At 33.5% G+C, this 17,230-nt stretch overlaps 1 protein-coding gene and 1 long non-coding RNA gene across 3 annotated transcripts; one reads left to right on the top strand and one right to left on the bottom strand.

The window, feature by feature from the left end:
* Positions 1 to 208: 208 nt before the first annotated feature.
* Positions 209 to 15,455, top strand: LOC122631619. Its single transcript, XR_006327748.1, has 2 exons — positions 209 to 3,782; positions 15,366 to 15,455. It is a non-coding gene; the product is annotated as an uncharacterized LOC122631619 (long non-coding RNA).
* On the bottom strand, positions 4,596 to 6,945 carry LOC122631595 (hsp70-Hsp90 organizing protein 3-like). 2 transcript variants are annotated; one of them, XR_006327736.1, is made up of 6 exons: positions 6,670 to 6,945; positions 6,294 to 6,503; positions 6,072 to 6,225; positions 5,898 to 5,998; positions 5,197 to 5,790; positions 4,596 to 5,097 (listed from the first exon to the last, which is right to left on the bottom strand). XR_006327736.1 is itself a non-coding variant. In XM_043817492.1 (5 exons), exons 1-5 carry the CDS (start codon positions 6,691 to 6,693, stop codon positions 5,545 to 5,547), a joined length of 735 nt encoding a protein of 244 aa, XP_043673427.1. In that variant the 5' UTR covers positions 6,694 to 6,945; the 3' UTR covers positions 4,596 to 5,544. The 2 variants fall into 2 exon arrangements, 1 of the variants encoding a protein (XP_043673427.1); XM_043817492.1 differs by having other exon boundaries at positions 4,596 to 5,790.
* Positions 15,456 to 17,230: the final 1,775 nt, after the last annotated feature.

The raw sequence follows: 17,230 nt of genomic DNA, 5'->3' as shown, positions 1-17,230 counted from the left end.
CTGTTACTGCTGCTGCTGCTGCTGCTGCTGCTGCTGCTGCTGCTGCTGCTGCTGCTGCTGCTGCTGCTGCTGCTGCTGCTGCTGCTGCTGCTACTACTACTACCACTACTCTTACCACTGCTGCTACTACTCTACTACTCTACTTCTGCTACTACTCTACTACTACTACTTTACTATTACTACTACTACTAGAAATATCATCATCATCGTTGTTGTTGTTGTTATTGTTGTTGCTGCTGTTGTTATTGTTGATCCGTTTGTTATTGTTGTTGTTATGAACACCATTTTTAAAGTACTATATATTGATACAAGCACGGACTTTAGTTTGGCCAAATGTAAAAAATTTCTTTTTTCCTTATTTCTGTCGTTTATTAATAATATTCGCATAAAATTTGCTTGTACAATTTTGTATTTATTTATAAAGCATATTGTAAATATGCACAGTATGAAAAAATATTGACATTTCTTTAAATGATGTAAATGTTATCTTTGAAAAGACATAGAGATAACATGTATGTACATACATAACGATTATGTATTTTTCAACTTTTTTTCTTCATTGATAAAACGATAAAAGATAAAAGCGACAGTATTTTACTGTCTGTGCAACTGTATGTGTCACTTTGACTGCCTAATATGCAACTAATATGCAACTAATATGCCAAACTAATGGAGTACCTATCTGATTTGTAAAAAGATGCTACCTATATGTTATTTTATAACTAATGCGACGATAGCAAGAACGGTAATGATTACGTCTTGCCAAAGTAAAAAATAGTTAATGTTTTGACACGTTCTCACATCATTTGCTAGTCTCTACAGTTAGTTATTAATAAGTATACGTATAAATGTATGTTTATAAATATTAATGGTGTGATTAGAAGAAAAGTATCTTTTTGAATTTTTAACAATAATAGTACTATTACAGTTAAATTCATGGAGGATAATGCTGAATAATGTGTTCATTCCAGTCGATACATCAAAAATTTACAAAAATTGACATACGCTATCTATCATTTTATAAGATATTTGTTATCATAAGATATAAAAATGTTTGGTAAAATTTGTCTTAACGGAATACGACGACGTATCTTTGAATTGTTCAGTTAGATTTTTCAAACGTGCTATAATATTTCAAGTGAGTAATCTTAATGTGAATTTACGTCATGCACCGTGCAATTTTGATCATAGAAAGCAGTTATTTTACACATTTATTTATTTCTTTAACAGCTCGCACAAAAGATTAGTTTTAATTTGGTAGAATGTTTTATTTAAAGATATTATATGAATTCTACATGAACATTTACAAATAAGAAAACGCTAAATCAGCATATAAAATATGCACGCCTCGTGTATTTACATGACAAGTATTTACATACTCGTACATTTTCATCTACAAGCTGAGTATTTATAATGCTGCATATATAGTATAGATCCTTAGTATTCAATTAAATTAAAAGACAGATATTCTAAGTATTTAATAAAAAGTGTATACTGCTTTTTTACACTTTTTTTTCCCTTCAAAAAAATTTTACTAAGTGAATGATTGTACTCTTAATGTTTCTTTTTTCTTTTCTTTTTTTATTTATGACGATCTTGTATAACTCATAACATTAATATGAAATCTAATTCTAACACGACACACACACACGATCTTTATTTTTAAATGATAATAAATATTGATGAAATCTGCATTATAAGCACACGGTCTAACGATATGTAAACAAGTAGAATTCAACGTTTTTAATTTTAGTCAATCTTACGTTACGTACGCCATTGTTTCATATAAAAATAAGGGATACTAGTCGGAGGTATAAGTAATTAATATATTTAAAAAGTATTTCGTACAGTAAAGAAGTATAAAAAATATGTAGTACGGATAAAATAAGACGCCTTCGATGCATTTACAATAAAATATCTACATGTGTGATCTAAGTATATACACATACATATAATGTCACGTTCGCAATGTTATAAGAAAGAAAAAAAAAGTTAATTTAAAAAACGTTAATAAAAAAAATAATATCTACACGTTTTTATAACGCGACATCTATTTCTATAATCAACGCTGTTCTAGAGTTTTCTTTTTTTTCGTCATCTATATTGTAATCTATTAGTCCTGATGTCTCAATCATCTAATTGCACACAATTGACTGTACATGTATGAGAGCATTGCTATAAATGCTGTTTTTGTAACTATTTAGATTGTGTATTGTATCATAATTAATAGCAGCAGCAACAGTAGCAGCAGCAGCAGCAACAGATCATCGTTATTAGGATCATCGTCGTCATCGCTATCTTATTAAATAAATATTATAATAAAAGCACATACAGATGTGTCAAAGCATACATAGATGTAATACGCGTAAGTTGTAATTTTTCGATTATTTCCACATTTATTTTCTAACAGCTCTTAACAATGAATGTTCCTCGAATTCCTCAGATAAAACTAGAGGATGTAGGATGTTATGATAAACTTAGTAAAATTAATATTATCATATCTCTGTTTAAGCTGTTTATATTTTTATTAATATTGCTGTAAATTTTTCATAGTAATCAAGGACAAATAACAACAAGGACAACTTATAATTTCCCTTCTCGGTCGTTGTTTTAATGAATATCGAATAAAAGTGTATAGCGTATTACTACATGTAACGTTCAAGTGGAGGATATTGTTTGTAATCGGTAGAATAAAAAAATGTGTGTCTTGTGCTGCTTGTGCATTCCTCGTATAACATATGCAGTATATATTAATACTTCAACATTTATTAATTTTATAGTATTTATGAGAGAGAAAGAGAGAGAGAGAAAAACACAAGTTCGTAACATTCAAAATAATAACTTTAGTAACTTCAATGCAAAATTTTGTACAGTTGAAAATAATAACAAATTTGTTCGTAATAAATTTATTAAGTAGGAAACATACATTTATATACATGCATTACATACGCATATATGTATAGGTCAAAAGATACCAACTGGATCCATCATAGCTCACCGCCAGCTTAGGACGTATTTATTAAAGATTAGTGGACAGTAAGAAAGCATTGTAATTACATATACGTTTACGGATAAATAAACTGAAGAAAACGGAAACGTGTTAAGAGACAAATAAAAATATTCTGTTGATGTTCAAAAAAGTTTGATGCATATAGATGCAAATTTGTAACGCAAAAAGTAATTTCAATTTGTGTGACAATAATAACATCGTACAATATTACATATACGATGAATATAACGACAAATTTATAAATAGACATTTACGTACAGCCATGATCAATGCATTCTAAATTTATAATCTTATAATGGTTTACGCTAACGAGAATAAGATCTACGGGCGTAATTCTCGACCGACTTCAACAAACGATCTCTCATTTTAAAGATTAAAGTTTAATCGATTACATGGCTTTTTCGAATTTTTGAAAAAAGCTTTATTTTCTTTGACAAGAGTCGTATCGAAAAATGTTTTTTTTTTCGAGAATAATGTATGCATAAAAATAAAGTTTTGTGGGATCTTTCCGTGTTACACGTAGAGAGAGAGAGAACGCTTCCTTTATTCTGTAGGGGAAGGATAGGGAGAAAAATCGTGCGCGCGCATCGGCGAGCACAGAAGTCGGTATTCGTAGAGGCGATTATGTCCTACCATGGACTTCGCTTTAATGTTCGAAATTCTGAAAATACCAACGGTAGTGTTCAATGGCGATTATCGAAGCTTTCGATGTTGCGACGATCTTGCTGTCAGCTTCCAAGCGGGAACCGGATCTTCTCCAATTAGCATATAGGTATTGAATTCTAAGAGACATGCCATTACGGAACACGAATTTTAGAATAGAGTTATCGTTAATCCTTGGGTCTCCAAAAGGAACAATCTCTATGTGGCGAGATCTGGATCGGTATTAATCGAGATCTAGCGGAATCTAAATCTAGATAATATAATGTAAGTATTATCGGGCTAGTGGATGCGTATCTCAATGCGTTTCCAAAATCTTTTCTTTTCTAATTAAATAACTAAACCTTAAAGTACTTAAATCTTACATTGCTAATCATATTTCAATAGATAAACAGATCGAATACAGCAGAATTTTTAAATAATTCCTTAGAGAAAAGCATTATCATCAGGTTAAATGTTATACTTTCCATTCTACTTATGGCTCTCATCATATCCACATATTTCAGAATTTAAGATATTCATCGGCGATTTCTTTTCTACCGTTGTCTATATCTGTCACCGAAGTCACATATGCCATGAGCGAAAGGTGATGAACGTCCTTAATAAAATTTTTATGATTTGTTCGAACTTGATTCGTCGAACTCGATTTGATATAGATTCAAGACGATTTCAAGATTTTTTATAATTTGCCTTTTATTCAATAAATATTTGACATCGCGTACTTGTAAATAGTAAAGTTGAAATATTTGGTAAGAGACGCATACGTACGGTAAAAGTAAGAATACGCGTATCATATGTATTTCGTTCCGTGGATAATCTTCGAATTACCATAGCGAAATACTTAGATCTGTATATAAATAATGGGTAGAGGAGTAATAGAGAGCGAGAGCGAGAGAGAGAGAGAGAGAGAAAGGGAGAAACGTTAGACCTTTTAACACGACCTCTCGTGCAAACTTTATAATCTTGTCGAAAAATTGCATTATATAATCATCATATGTATAATCAAAAATACGCGTGAGGAGTCGAAGAATAGGCAGTTGAATCTGCTAGTGTTTTCATTCTGAAAAGTAAAAGTCATTGATCCTGTAAAACATTACTGCCAAACGTTTAAGAGTATAGGCTTATCGTATAGATCTTATTTCATTATCTTCCTTTTTCTTTTTTTTTTCTTCTTTTATAAGACAATTTTTTAATAAAAAATTCTACGAATATACTCGAAGAGTTGAAACATTTCGATCGATGTTCCTTTCGCGTATTTTATCATTTAGTTTTTACATCGATGTTATGCACAATGATGCTGCGACGTTTGATACAATTCGAATTCTGGTCTTGCTAATACAATATAACGTCGATAAGAAATATACTGGACGTATGTATGATCTTTCTTCATATAATATTTTATCGAGGTCGGGGCTAAATTCGGTCAGCTGTAAATAGTTGTGTATATAAGTGAGCACTATTGTTACAGAGTCAAGATATATGAAAGAGATATATGTAAGTAAAAACGTAATAATCGGTATACTTACCGGTATACTCAACGGCCTTGAAAAAAAAGAGATTCGTTGTATTACACTTAATCGGGATAAATATGCAATATTTATGATTCCGATAGTGTATATAAAAATTCCATTATCGAAAAACTAATGGAGATTATATTGTTCTTAATTTCTTCAAAGGTTTATAAAAATCTACCTGTGTTTTCACTTATTATGGATAATAATGAATGCAAATGTGTGTGTGTGTGTGTGCGAATATCTCATTTTTTAGATATTCAGAGTTGATAAATAAATCAAATGCAACGCATACGTAGATACAATAATCTCCGGTTAATATATCAAAATGCAACAAGAATGAAAATTTTTTAACGAAACACATTACGATTTTCCTTTTTTGAACCTTTGTCTAGCTAAAGCTTTACTATATTTTGGATGTCTTTCTTTTTCACTTTCCTTGTCAGCTTCGACATTCTCAAACTCGTCCTTGTTGCTTTCAGGATAAAGATCTATCGGTGGTTCTAGCAGTGATTTCCTTTGACATTTTACGAAATAACGAAATCCTTTTGCAATACAAAATCCTAGCATTGCGATCGAAATCGTCAGTAAGGCCATTAATAATGGGTGCTAGAATTCATAGGAAAAAAAAAAAAAGAATTGCATTCTCTTTCGCATTTCATAGATACAGAACTTGAACTTTTCTCGTTACACGCCTAGAATACTTTTTATCTTACCGTCAACGTGGGCTTGTTTGTAAATACATAATCTGCTATAACGACTATTACACCAAGAATGATACCGACTCCTGCGCCGAGCCATGGGATTTGCTGATCGGCTGCAAGATAATGCGATATAATTAACAAAATACGCTTAGTCGAAAGAATCGGTCGGATTATCGCACGCGTTACCTCTTCTATCCTTCATCAGCATTCCAGACGCTCTATTAATTGCTTTCAAAATTCCAGGTTCGTTCGGTTGCAACGACAATGCTTTGTTATAAGATTGCAAAGCTTCGCTAAAACGGAAAGTTCGCGATTCCACTTCGGCTTTCCTAAAATAACCCTGAAACGAGAGGAGTATTGTTCTGCCTCAAAGAATAAAAAGTATGAGTCAATTTCATATATATTTACTTTCGTCCAATCTGGCTTCAATTGTATAGTCATCAAAGCGTCTTCCATCGCAAAGTGATATTGCTGCATCTTCAAAAAAACAAAGGAGCGATTGCTGTAGAGAGAATAATTTCGTGGATCTAACGTGATAGCATGAGTATAATGAAACATAGCCTCTTCGTATTTCTGTTCCTTAACGCAGGCATTTCCTAGTTCCTTCAAGTTTTGTACCTGAGAGTTAAGAAAATTAGTTTTTTGATAATCCATCGAAAAAGCTTGCTTCTAATACGATAGGAATAACTTTTGATTCGATTACGTTAAAATTGTTTTCATAAAATATATCAGAAAGCGTAGAACATAGAAGCAGGTTATAAAAATAAAATGTCCTGGAACTTACCTCGGCCTCTCGAGAATTTGACATTTTCTACGTACGTTCGGACGAGACTCGGCCTCGAAATGACGATTTCTGTCATGAGATCGGGACTATCGTGCGTTATATCATTGTCTTTGAACGTTTTACGATATTATTCTCATTGAAAGTTCATAAAAAATAATCAACACAAGAGCAGACGCGAATCGTTTCGTTGGGTCTACTTACCGGTGCGGTCATGCGCGCGACGATCCCGCTGCACTAGTGCGCCACTCTACCCGTATCGTAATATCGAATCTATGGCAATATTGCGTCTCTCTCTTTCTTCTCCACCAGTCGGTCATTCGTTCGCTCGCTTCACATCGCAGATACGGTACGCACGCGCGCATTCTACTATATTATTACACTATATATATCATATACCGGTGCGGTGCACCGATGCACGGCCGTTCGTACTTGTATGCGTCACTAATTATTTTCCTTACATTCCTTACGTTTACAAGCGGTTTCATACTCTTGCGAAACAAAAAACAGCTCCTTCTTCCTTAATTCCGAAATGTAAATAAAAGAGTAAAGAAATAAAAAACGAGCATAGCACGTTTTTCGACATTGACGATAAGCGTGTAATGATAATTGGACGATAAATTTTCGATCGTGTAAAAAGAAAAAAAAACGATCGATTTAGGACAACGGGTTGTGCGACGAAAACGGTATCTACTTATTTTCGTTCATCATTTTAATGATATTCTCCATTTCATACAAATTAAGTGGGGAGAGTTATAATACAAACTTAAAATATATACATACACATCGATATCTCGTGAAACTTTTTCAAATGCGTAGCTACGCAACTCGTCCGTTAATCCGTAATCTATAGATCTTCCTTCGTAGCGCGCATCACACTTTTCCTGCTAATATATTTTCTTTTTATTCCCTCTGAACTTACATCGTGTTTTGTGTATTACTGTGCAACGAAACTGGCAAGTCTCTCGAATAATCTACATTATCTTAGTTCATTGTCGGCTACCCGTGTTCGGGGATACCGAACGCGCGCGCGCTGCTGTGCTTTTGGATGGAACGTATCGAATCGACGACGAAGAATCGACGAGACGAATCGTACAATTTGTTCCGTTCGCCTTGTACGATAGAAAATAAAAAGCAGAAATGGTGATTACAGTTTTTGAGGAAAACGAGAGAATGACGGACGACAAGAAACAAAGAGTCGAGCACTCCTTCCAAAAACGACGCGCCTGGAGATACGACGGATGGATTGAGATCTTTTATTCGTTTATTATTATTATTTAAATTTATTTCTTTTGTTCTCGTTATTTGTTTTTTGATGAGTAACAAAGGACAGAAATTATTTTCTCCGGCGCGTCGATGCAGTTATTGCCCATCTTGGGACGGAAATCATCTGGGACGATTTGGTACTATCGATATTCGAATTGGTCGCCGATCGTCCACCATTTTAGCGCTTTTTCCCTTTCGCCTCTTTTGACAAAAAAAAAAAAAAAAAAAAAAAAAAAAATGAATCCGATTCGAGAACGTCGTGCTTGGTGTAGACTAAAGCCTAATTTTTCTTTTGTTTATTTTTGTATTTTATACGCACTAGCCACATTCAGTAGCGTAACACGTTATCATAAACTTAAACGTGAATTCTCCTTCTCTCGATTTATGCTTAAAATACATTTTATTTTATACAATACTCCTCCGTAAGCATATCGTCAACATAACAATTGTTGGTCATATTCATCGTAATTCATCGTAACCTCGGCACGTTTGTAATTTCTCTTATTTTTTGCCTTCTCCTTTCTTCGTGCGACTTTTCATTCGATACTCTCTCGTAACATGCACGATTCTCGAATAATATAAAACCACGCGAGGAGCGATAATTTCGAGCGCGAGGCACCGACCAAGAAAGAACGGAAAAAGGTGAGAAGCCGAGACAATATCGACCACGTTGATCTAGGTATATGTTTTATCTTCTTTTCTCTCCTTCGTAGGCACGTATTCGCTCGACTTTTCTCGACGACTTTGCAATGGGTCATTTGCGAACTGCATTCTCTCTCTCAACCTTTCTCTCTCTCTTTTTCTGCATAGTTTTATGTGTGTGTGTGTATATCACACACACACACACACACACACACACACACACACACACACACACACACACAAATTAAAATCGTACTTGCATGCCAAAAGCATCAATTTTTTCACCTTTTCTTCATTTGGGAAAAATATACGGAAGAAGAGCAAAAAAAGAGAAAGAGAGGAATATGAAGAAAGAAGACACAAAGCCAAGAAACGCAAGTTCATTCCACACAGCGAACTTTTCCGCTCTTTACCGAAGATATCTCTAGCGAGTCGAAAACGTTCGGCTTAATTTAGCCGACTATATAATTCCACTTTATCCCTGTCTCTTTTGTTTTGTATACTTATAATTAGTGAATATAATATATATATATGTATGTATGTATGTATGTATGTATGTATGTATGTATATATTCACTATAAATATATAGATAATAATCGTAAATATACAACTATATAATGAATATACGAGCCTTTGTCAAGGTGAGTAATATCGTCGATAAAAAAATCACCGGTACATCGTTTGTATATTTATACATGGGTAACGTCAAAAATACTTGAATCGTCGTCGTCGAGAAATAAGAGAAGAAAAAAAAGAAAGAACAGAAAAAAGAAAAACGCAAGGAAAGGCGCGAAAATTTTTGTTCTCTTTCGTCCAACGTTCGTCGCGATAGAAATAGAATAGAAATTCTACAATAGTTATCAGTGAGTCCCATTCAACCCGAGAGCACCCATGTCAAAGGCCTTAGCTAAAAGATCGATGTAGACGATCACCGACTTTCGTAATACAGTGTCAGTAGCGAAATACTCTTTTATTATTGCGAATAGAAATGCCACCGATTGAGTCATAGTTTATGAGAAGAGTAGCTGTCTCAAAGTTATTTACTTTTCATCTATAATTTTCACCTATACAAGGTATATACCTTGTTATATACGTATGTACGTACATACATACACGTACATAGATACGTAGATAGAGAGAGATTATTTCAAAGAGATATCGTACGAGAATAAGCCAGGAAGAACTCGATCGATTCGATTCAAAGAGACAACATCATTTTCTGATCATGATGAAACATGTAATTAATAAATGTAAATAATAAATAATGTAGTAACACACAAAACGCAAGCGTTTTTACACGCATCTTATAATCTCTTTAAACCGATTGCTGCTTTATTTGACGAGTTTCTTGCTCTCTAGTTGATCCCTATCAATTCTGAATACACGAAAAATCCTTTCATGGATTTTCAACGCTCTAATTATACCAGAGTTATACGATGAGGATGAAGGATTACCAGAATAGAATCTGACTTTTTCTTCATTATCATCTTAACGTCATTGCGCGTTACATTGCTGCGTTCTTTTCCAAGCCATTTTCAACGCTATGTTTATTAGTTAGTCGTTTAATAACCTACATTCAAATAACAATTATGATATATGTACGTAATAATAATAGCTGCCGCGTCGATTCTCTTTTATTTTTTCTTCGTTCTCTCTCTTTCTCTCTCTCTCACACACACACACACACACACGCGCGCGCGCGCGCGCGCGTCTCCTTAGAGCCATTACGTAGTCTAGACAAGCCGTCAGCGATTAGAACGTCGAAAATCACTGGATTCGAAAGAACGTATGAGTTTGCAAGCACCTGATCGCGGCGATTACGAAAACACGAGGGATTCACGGGAGACTCGTTTGGTCGGTCGGTTTTTTGTCTTTCGTCGACCAAATCGCAGGCGACGTCAATAGGGCGTAATGGCTCTTAATGTTTCGACGTTACGGCATCGATCATCGCTCTATTAACTCTGTGCGATACATTTTGTAGAGTATAAAATAACAGAAACTTTACTCGTTATTAGAAATTTGGACTAATCTTTCGACTACGATGATCGAAGAACGCGCGGGGAATCCTTTTCCCTTCTTTTTTTGCTTTCTCTTTGATCAGTGATTATTTCGAGAGAAGAGTTTCGAATTTAGCACGTTCAATCATCCTTAATGATACCAAAATGATTTCAGGGGCAATTATTTTTGCGCGATCTCACAACAATTAGTAATAGAGAGAAAGAGACAACAATATTGTTTTAAAATTTCCTTTTCTTTTTCTATCCTATCGCTCTTTCTCTCCTACGCACTTCCTTTTCGTTTTTTCTTCATCTACAACGTTCCATCACATTCATACTCGATCTCAAACGAAATGTACACACGAAATTAACGAAATGTACACGGGTGATTTTTATATATAACAAAATCTCTAGCATCACAGTCAAAAAGTATAGTACTACGTGCGATATAAAAACGGACATGCATGTCTCTCTCTCTCTCTCTCTCTCTCTCTCTCTCTTTCATTCGCTCATATTCCATTTTTAGAAAAACTAAAACCTGTCAGCCGAGGACCGAGGACGCCTGTCGTTTGAGAAAAGAAGATATGGAAGATAATAATTACTACTATTACTATTACTACTACTACACTACTACATTACTACTACTACTACTACTATACTACTACTACTACTACTACTACTACTACACTACTACTACTACTACACTACTACTACTGCTACTACTACTACACTACTACTACTACTACACTACTACTACTGCTACTACTACTACTACTGCTACTACTACTACTAGTACTACTACTACTACTATTACTACTGCTACTACTATTGTTACTACTATCATTACTAGTGCTAATAATAATAATAATAATAATAATAATAATAATAATAATAATAATAATAATAATAATAATAATGATAGAGGAAACCCTCAATTAGATGTTCCGTGCTCAATTTAAAGTACTAAAGTTTTCCATTTATTTTTATAATCTCCATCGTCGTCCATCTTTTCCTAGCAATTGTCTCTATTATTAATTCAAAACGGTTGAACGTTTCATTTGATTTTTACTAATGTTTGATAGATCGATTCATCAAAGTTCAACATCCTGTGCGTATTGGACGAAAGATAAACGTATATATAAAGATATAAAATGGAAGGAGAGACATGGAGAATCAAAGGAAATTAATCGGATTTGAAATAAGAAAAAGCGATGATTTAGATGATTAGATCGGTGAAATTAAAAGAGAGAGAGAGAGAGAGAGAGAGAGAGAGAGAGAGAGAGAGAGAGAGAGAGAGAGAGAGAGAGAGAGAGAGAGAGAGAGAATAAAAGCAGAACAATATGCAACGAGAGGAGAAAGAGGAAAGATAGGTAAAAACAAAAAAAGATGGACAAATATCGATGATACCTATCTATATAACGATACTTGATTTAAAATCTACGCGATATTTATTCTTTTTATACAAAGTCCTTTGTAAGACACGATAACGCAACTCTTTTAAAAATTCATCTAGACATTACGTTCATTTTTATTTTCGATTATCATACGGCACTTGCGCCGATCGAGGAAAGAGGTTCGAGCTGTTTTCATTTCTTTTTTTAATTCTAATCATCACTTCGACCACGCTGATTCGACGCAGAAATGCCATTTCATTCAAACTTCCTTCCTCGTTTACAACCTTTGTTGATGCGTCGTTAACTTTCGCGTATGAAATAATGCACGTGAGATGTATGTGTATACGTATGTATATATAATATCTATAATTATTTATTCACGCTTCATTACAATTGGCACTTGGATTTTTTCATCTTTAAACGGGAAAATTACGTAGATGTATATGCGTCTTAGATGGTGGGAAATGGTAGAAAAGAAAGAGAGAAAGAGAAAAAGCGAGCGAGCGAGAGAGAGAGAGAGAGAGAGAGAGAGAGAGAGAGAGAGAGAGAGAGAGAAGAGAGAGAGAGAGAGAGAGAGAGAGAGAGAGAGAGACGCCGATACCAATAGGATTTGTATATTTTCTCATCGATGTTACTTTCGTTTATATTAAGTCTATGCGACTACGATCACTCAACGATACTTCAACGCTGATAACGAGACACTATTCAGGCAGTATTTAGCGTATCATAATATTGTATTATGTTTTCTTTTACTCTTTCTTTCTTTTTTACATTATAAGACACTTGATACACATTCTGCGAGAAAAACTAAAACTCGAATTTGCAAATCATCTTCGTTTCTTTTTTTCGCTTTTCATTATAGCGACGAATATTTTGATATTTTGATTTCGACGCGAGTTTAAAGCACCAAAGTTTGTGGGAATATCGAAATCGTTTCCAAGGATAAAACAAAAACAGAAAATTCAGGAGTTACAATTCGGAGTAAACAACGTCAGATCGTTTTCGGTCAAGATTTTGATTTTAGTTTGTTAGCAATCGATTAAAACGAAACAAATGCTACGTATTTGTTCTCTCCTCTTGTTTCTCACGTATGTAGTTTTAACTCTTGTGTGTATCAAAGAGAGAGAGAGGGAGAGAGAGAGAGAGAGAGAGGAGGGGGGAGGAGAGAAAGAAAGAGAGAAAAAAAGGACAAGATTTTCAAATAAGGAAAAATTAATTGCCATAGATTAAATTTATAATTGAATGAAAATATTTCAATCTTATAATACGTTTTGATTCTTTTTGAAGGCAAAAGTTTTTTTTAGCAAAACAATCGTCGAACAAATAAGAACCGACGAATATTCGCAAATGCACATATATACTGTATTTTTCAATCGAAGGATATGAAAAATCGATAGAACTAGAATAAAAGAAAATAATATCCAAAAGGAACGTAACGTAGAACGTAACGTCCTCAAAAAAGAAACATTATATCGATTTTTGTCAACGTTAAATAAATTTCCAAGAACAACTGCATCTTCGCGATAACAAAAAACAAAATTTCAAGAAACAATAATTTTCTTACATCTAATGATTTTTTGATAAAGTTATAGAAAGCTATTCGTAAAAAGAAACCCTCAATTCGTTGGTCGTGCTTTTTTTCTTTTCATAAATAGCGCATACAAAATTTGTATTGTTTTCTATTTTATCGAATGTTCCTCTAAGATGGTCTGCCTTTTGGCACTGTTTTTTCTCTTTCGTATATAATAAATTAATTATTATTCATCTCTGGTAATTATTTTTTACGTACAATGTGACATAGGTATACACGCGTATATACGCGTGTATCTACCTACATATGTTGTACGGAAGAAGAGAAAGAAGAGAAAGGGGGAAGGGGGAAGAGAGAGAGAGAGAGAGAGAGAGAGAGAGAGAGAGAGAGAGAGAGAGAATACCATCATCTTATATGTATGTATATCTCTATCAGCGAAATTATCTTCAGAAAATAAAAGTACTAATTACAATAATATTTACAAAGAATCAGTAAATAGTACAACTTGGTAACTACAAAATCTTGCTCGTCGATCCGCACAGATCTCATATCGGCTCCGAGCCTCGAAATTAGCACAAAATTCGATATGTATGACACAGCATGTGAACGATAAGAGAGTGTTAACGGAGCAATGCGTTACAAAGATTTCTTGACGTACTTGTGAAATGTAAGCGATCGAATTTTAATCGATAATTAAGGTTTCGATTAAGCCAAAATTTTCGCAACAAGAACGGAGTGTTGAAAAGTAAAGAAACGCAGAAATTAATATTTGATTTTATTTTTATTACATTTTTAAATGCACGTTGAGAGCGAGGAAAGAAAACAGAACTCCTAAATATCTACAAATAGCAATATAATATCCAATTTATATATAACAATGAAATATATTAACCAATTCCTTTACCTTTAATTACAACCTATAAAATTCTGATCTTTTTTCTTTTTTTTCAGATTTTATATTTTTTATATTACGAACACACACACGTTCTCAGTTTCATATCTATGGGAAATATGTACGTTTATATATAAAAATAGTTTATGATATATATATATATATATATATATATATATATATATATATACACATATACATATACATATATATGTATATACATACACACATATATCGTGTTTCTTCTCCTGATTCTTGTTGCAAGAAGTAAAGTTAACAAAGTTTTCTCGTCGACGCTGTGCCATACGATATTCTATTGGCATTAAGTTATCTTCTTCGTCGGGCAGTTAGTCTTGTGTATTTACGCGTACAACTCGCCAAACAACGATATCCTCTTTATCGAACTACACTCCGTGGTTATAATATAAAACAAATCTCTAGAGTACTAATTAATAAAAATGTTTTTTTTGCTTTTTAGTATAGCAAATAATACGTTAACAAAAATCAGGATATACAAACAAGACAAGCGAAATAATACAAAATGTTTTTGTCAGACTTGGAACATTAAGATAAAATTCTTTGCTTTCTCGTACGGTATCATAAAATTAACGAATAAATAAACACGGTTTAAATTAATACGAATGAAAGTCAAATCCAATAAATATCATTTCGCATGATATCCTAAATTAGTAGCTCTCCTAAACGCAAATAATTTGAGAAAACTGAACATATTTCCATCGTGCGAGGATCATATGCGCCGTATTCGACTTCATATCTGCTTCTGCCACACGTGCGCTATATTATGTGTCTATGTATGTGTGTGTGTGTGTGTGTGTGTGTGTGTTTGTATCAAATAAAGCAAGGCTAATTCGTTTTTTACGATTTTTACGATAAAAGTGGATGCTATATCGCAACACTTTTTTTGTAAGAATAGAGACATTTAGAATTACTATTAGAAGTGTGTTCTTCTTTCTAGTTCCATCAAAAGAAGAAACGAAGATGATTGGAAAAAGGGAATGTCGGTCGAACCTTTGAATGAAGGAAGACGGAAATAATGACGCTATGACAAAAATGCAAGGCAAGGTTATTACTTGGCAACGTTCGAAATGGCCCAGATAACTAATGGAAGGGAAAATTATATATATATATATATATATATATATATATATATATATGTCTGTGTGTGTGTGTATATATTTATATATATTAATTATATATATATATGTTACATATATGTGTATGTATATATATACATATAAATAAATAAATATATATATATAAATATATACATATGTATGTATGTATTTTTTCAAAATAAAATCAGTGTATTTGGAAGTGGAGAATAAAGCGACTGAGCTTGCACAGACGGCTTCTTTTTTTCCAATGATGTTCACTGCCTTTTCTTTTTCCGTTCTTTATATAAACAGAAGCAACGTAGCAGAAAATAGTTGTTCCTAATAGTCATAGATATAATAGACATTTAACTAAGCTGTTTCTTGTCCCTTGAGTTCTCGAAGGACGGTTTGGTCGATTTTACATGGCTCTATCGAAAACAAAAAATACGGCGAGCAACAACGAACAATCGTCGATTATTAATTTTTTCCCGTCTTAATAATTTTAGGCACATGTATACCTATGGTCAGAACTATTTTTGCTCGCATTGAGGGATGCTTAATAGATTATGTGGAAACCCTAATCTTACGGATTATTGGACAGGCCTTCTTTTTTTTCTTTTATATTTTATATGCATAGGTTATAAAAATATAATAAAATAAAATAAGATGTAAAGAATTTATTTCCTAAACAAAAAATAAACGATAAAAGTACCTTGCTGAGAATATCTCAGATTTCAACGGGAAAGAATCAATACACGATTGATCGCTCATATTTATGTGACGCGTACAATATGCTATTCGTGTGTTTTGTCATATACATACATACATACATACATACATACATACATACATACATACATACATGTATATACGTATACATATATACATACATACATACATATACACACACATACATACATACATACGTCCGTACGTGCGTACGTATACACGTACGTACATACGTACATACATACATACATATGTATGTACGTATGTATATACATAGCGTGTACACACACACACACATATATATACATATACATATATATATATGCTGCATCTCCCATCGTAATATTATAAAAACAGGTCCATAAAGTAGAGAAAAAAGCAACAAAACTATCTCTCTTCTAATTCAAAAACGATGGAAACAATTACTTCTAAGGAAACAGGATTACTTACAAGATCTAACGAAAGAAGAAATCTTGATGCGTTTTAACAATAGTAATACGAAGAAAGTTTTATATATAGATATATATGAACGCGAAAGAAATAGTCAAATCGTGGACGCGCATAGTATCGATAAGATAAAATGCATTATGTATCAGGAGTTAATCGTAAAAGATATACAATAAGATAGATTCTGTAACTTTAAGCGATCACAATAAGCTTCGATTACACTACGATCTGTCCAAGGCAAAACGCTGATTTCTCTTGTTGATTTTTTCTATGCACGATATGTAATGTGCTTTACATGTCCGCCGTGCACGACACAATTCGATCGTCTATGACAAACTATTTCTCATGCTTTTTCTTTCTCTCTCCTTTTCACGCACGCGCAGCGGCAGAGCAAAACGTACTCTGTCCCCCTACCCCCCAGCCCCTTCCTTTTCTCTTCTTTTCCTCTCTCCGTCTATTCATCTATCTGTCCTAAAGAAAGTACGAGCATATACGGTCGTAAATATAAATGTATATGAATCCTGGGAGATTCGCGTGCTAAACGACGTTA

Source organism: Vespula pensylvanica, chromosome 1 (assembly GCF_014466175.1).
Source record: "Vespula pensylvanica isolate Volc-1 chromosome 1, ASM1446617v1, whole genome shotgun sequence".
In the NCBI taxonomy this organism is placed as follows: Eukaryota; Metazoa; Arthropoda; class Insecta; order Hymenoptera; family Vespidae; genus Vespula; species Vespula pensylvanica.
Note: the sequence above shows the minus strand (reverse complement) of the source record. Positions and strands in the feature narration are given on the sequence as shown.

Excerpts from the sequence above, each read along its gene's own strand:
- LOC122631595 (XM_043817492.1), bottom strand. The coding sequence starts at position 6,693 with ATGTCAAATTCTCGAGAGGCCGAG. Across the intron at positions 6,504-6,669 it reads CAAATTCTCGAGAGGCCGAG|GTACAAAACTTGAAGGAACT; the intron begins GTAAGTTCCAGG and ends CTTAACTCTCAG. Across the intron at positions 5,999-6,071 it reads GCTGATGAAGGATAGAAGAG|CCGATCAGCAAATCCCATGG; the intron begins GTAACGCGTGCG and ends ATTATCTTGCAG.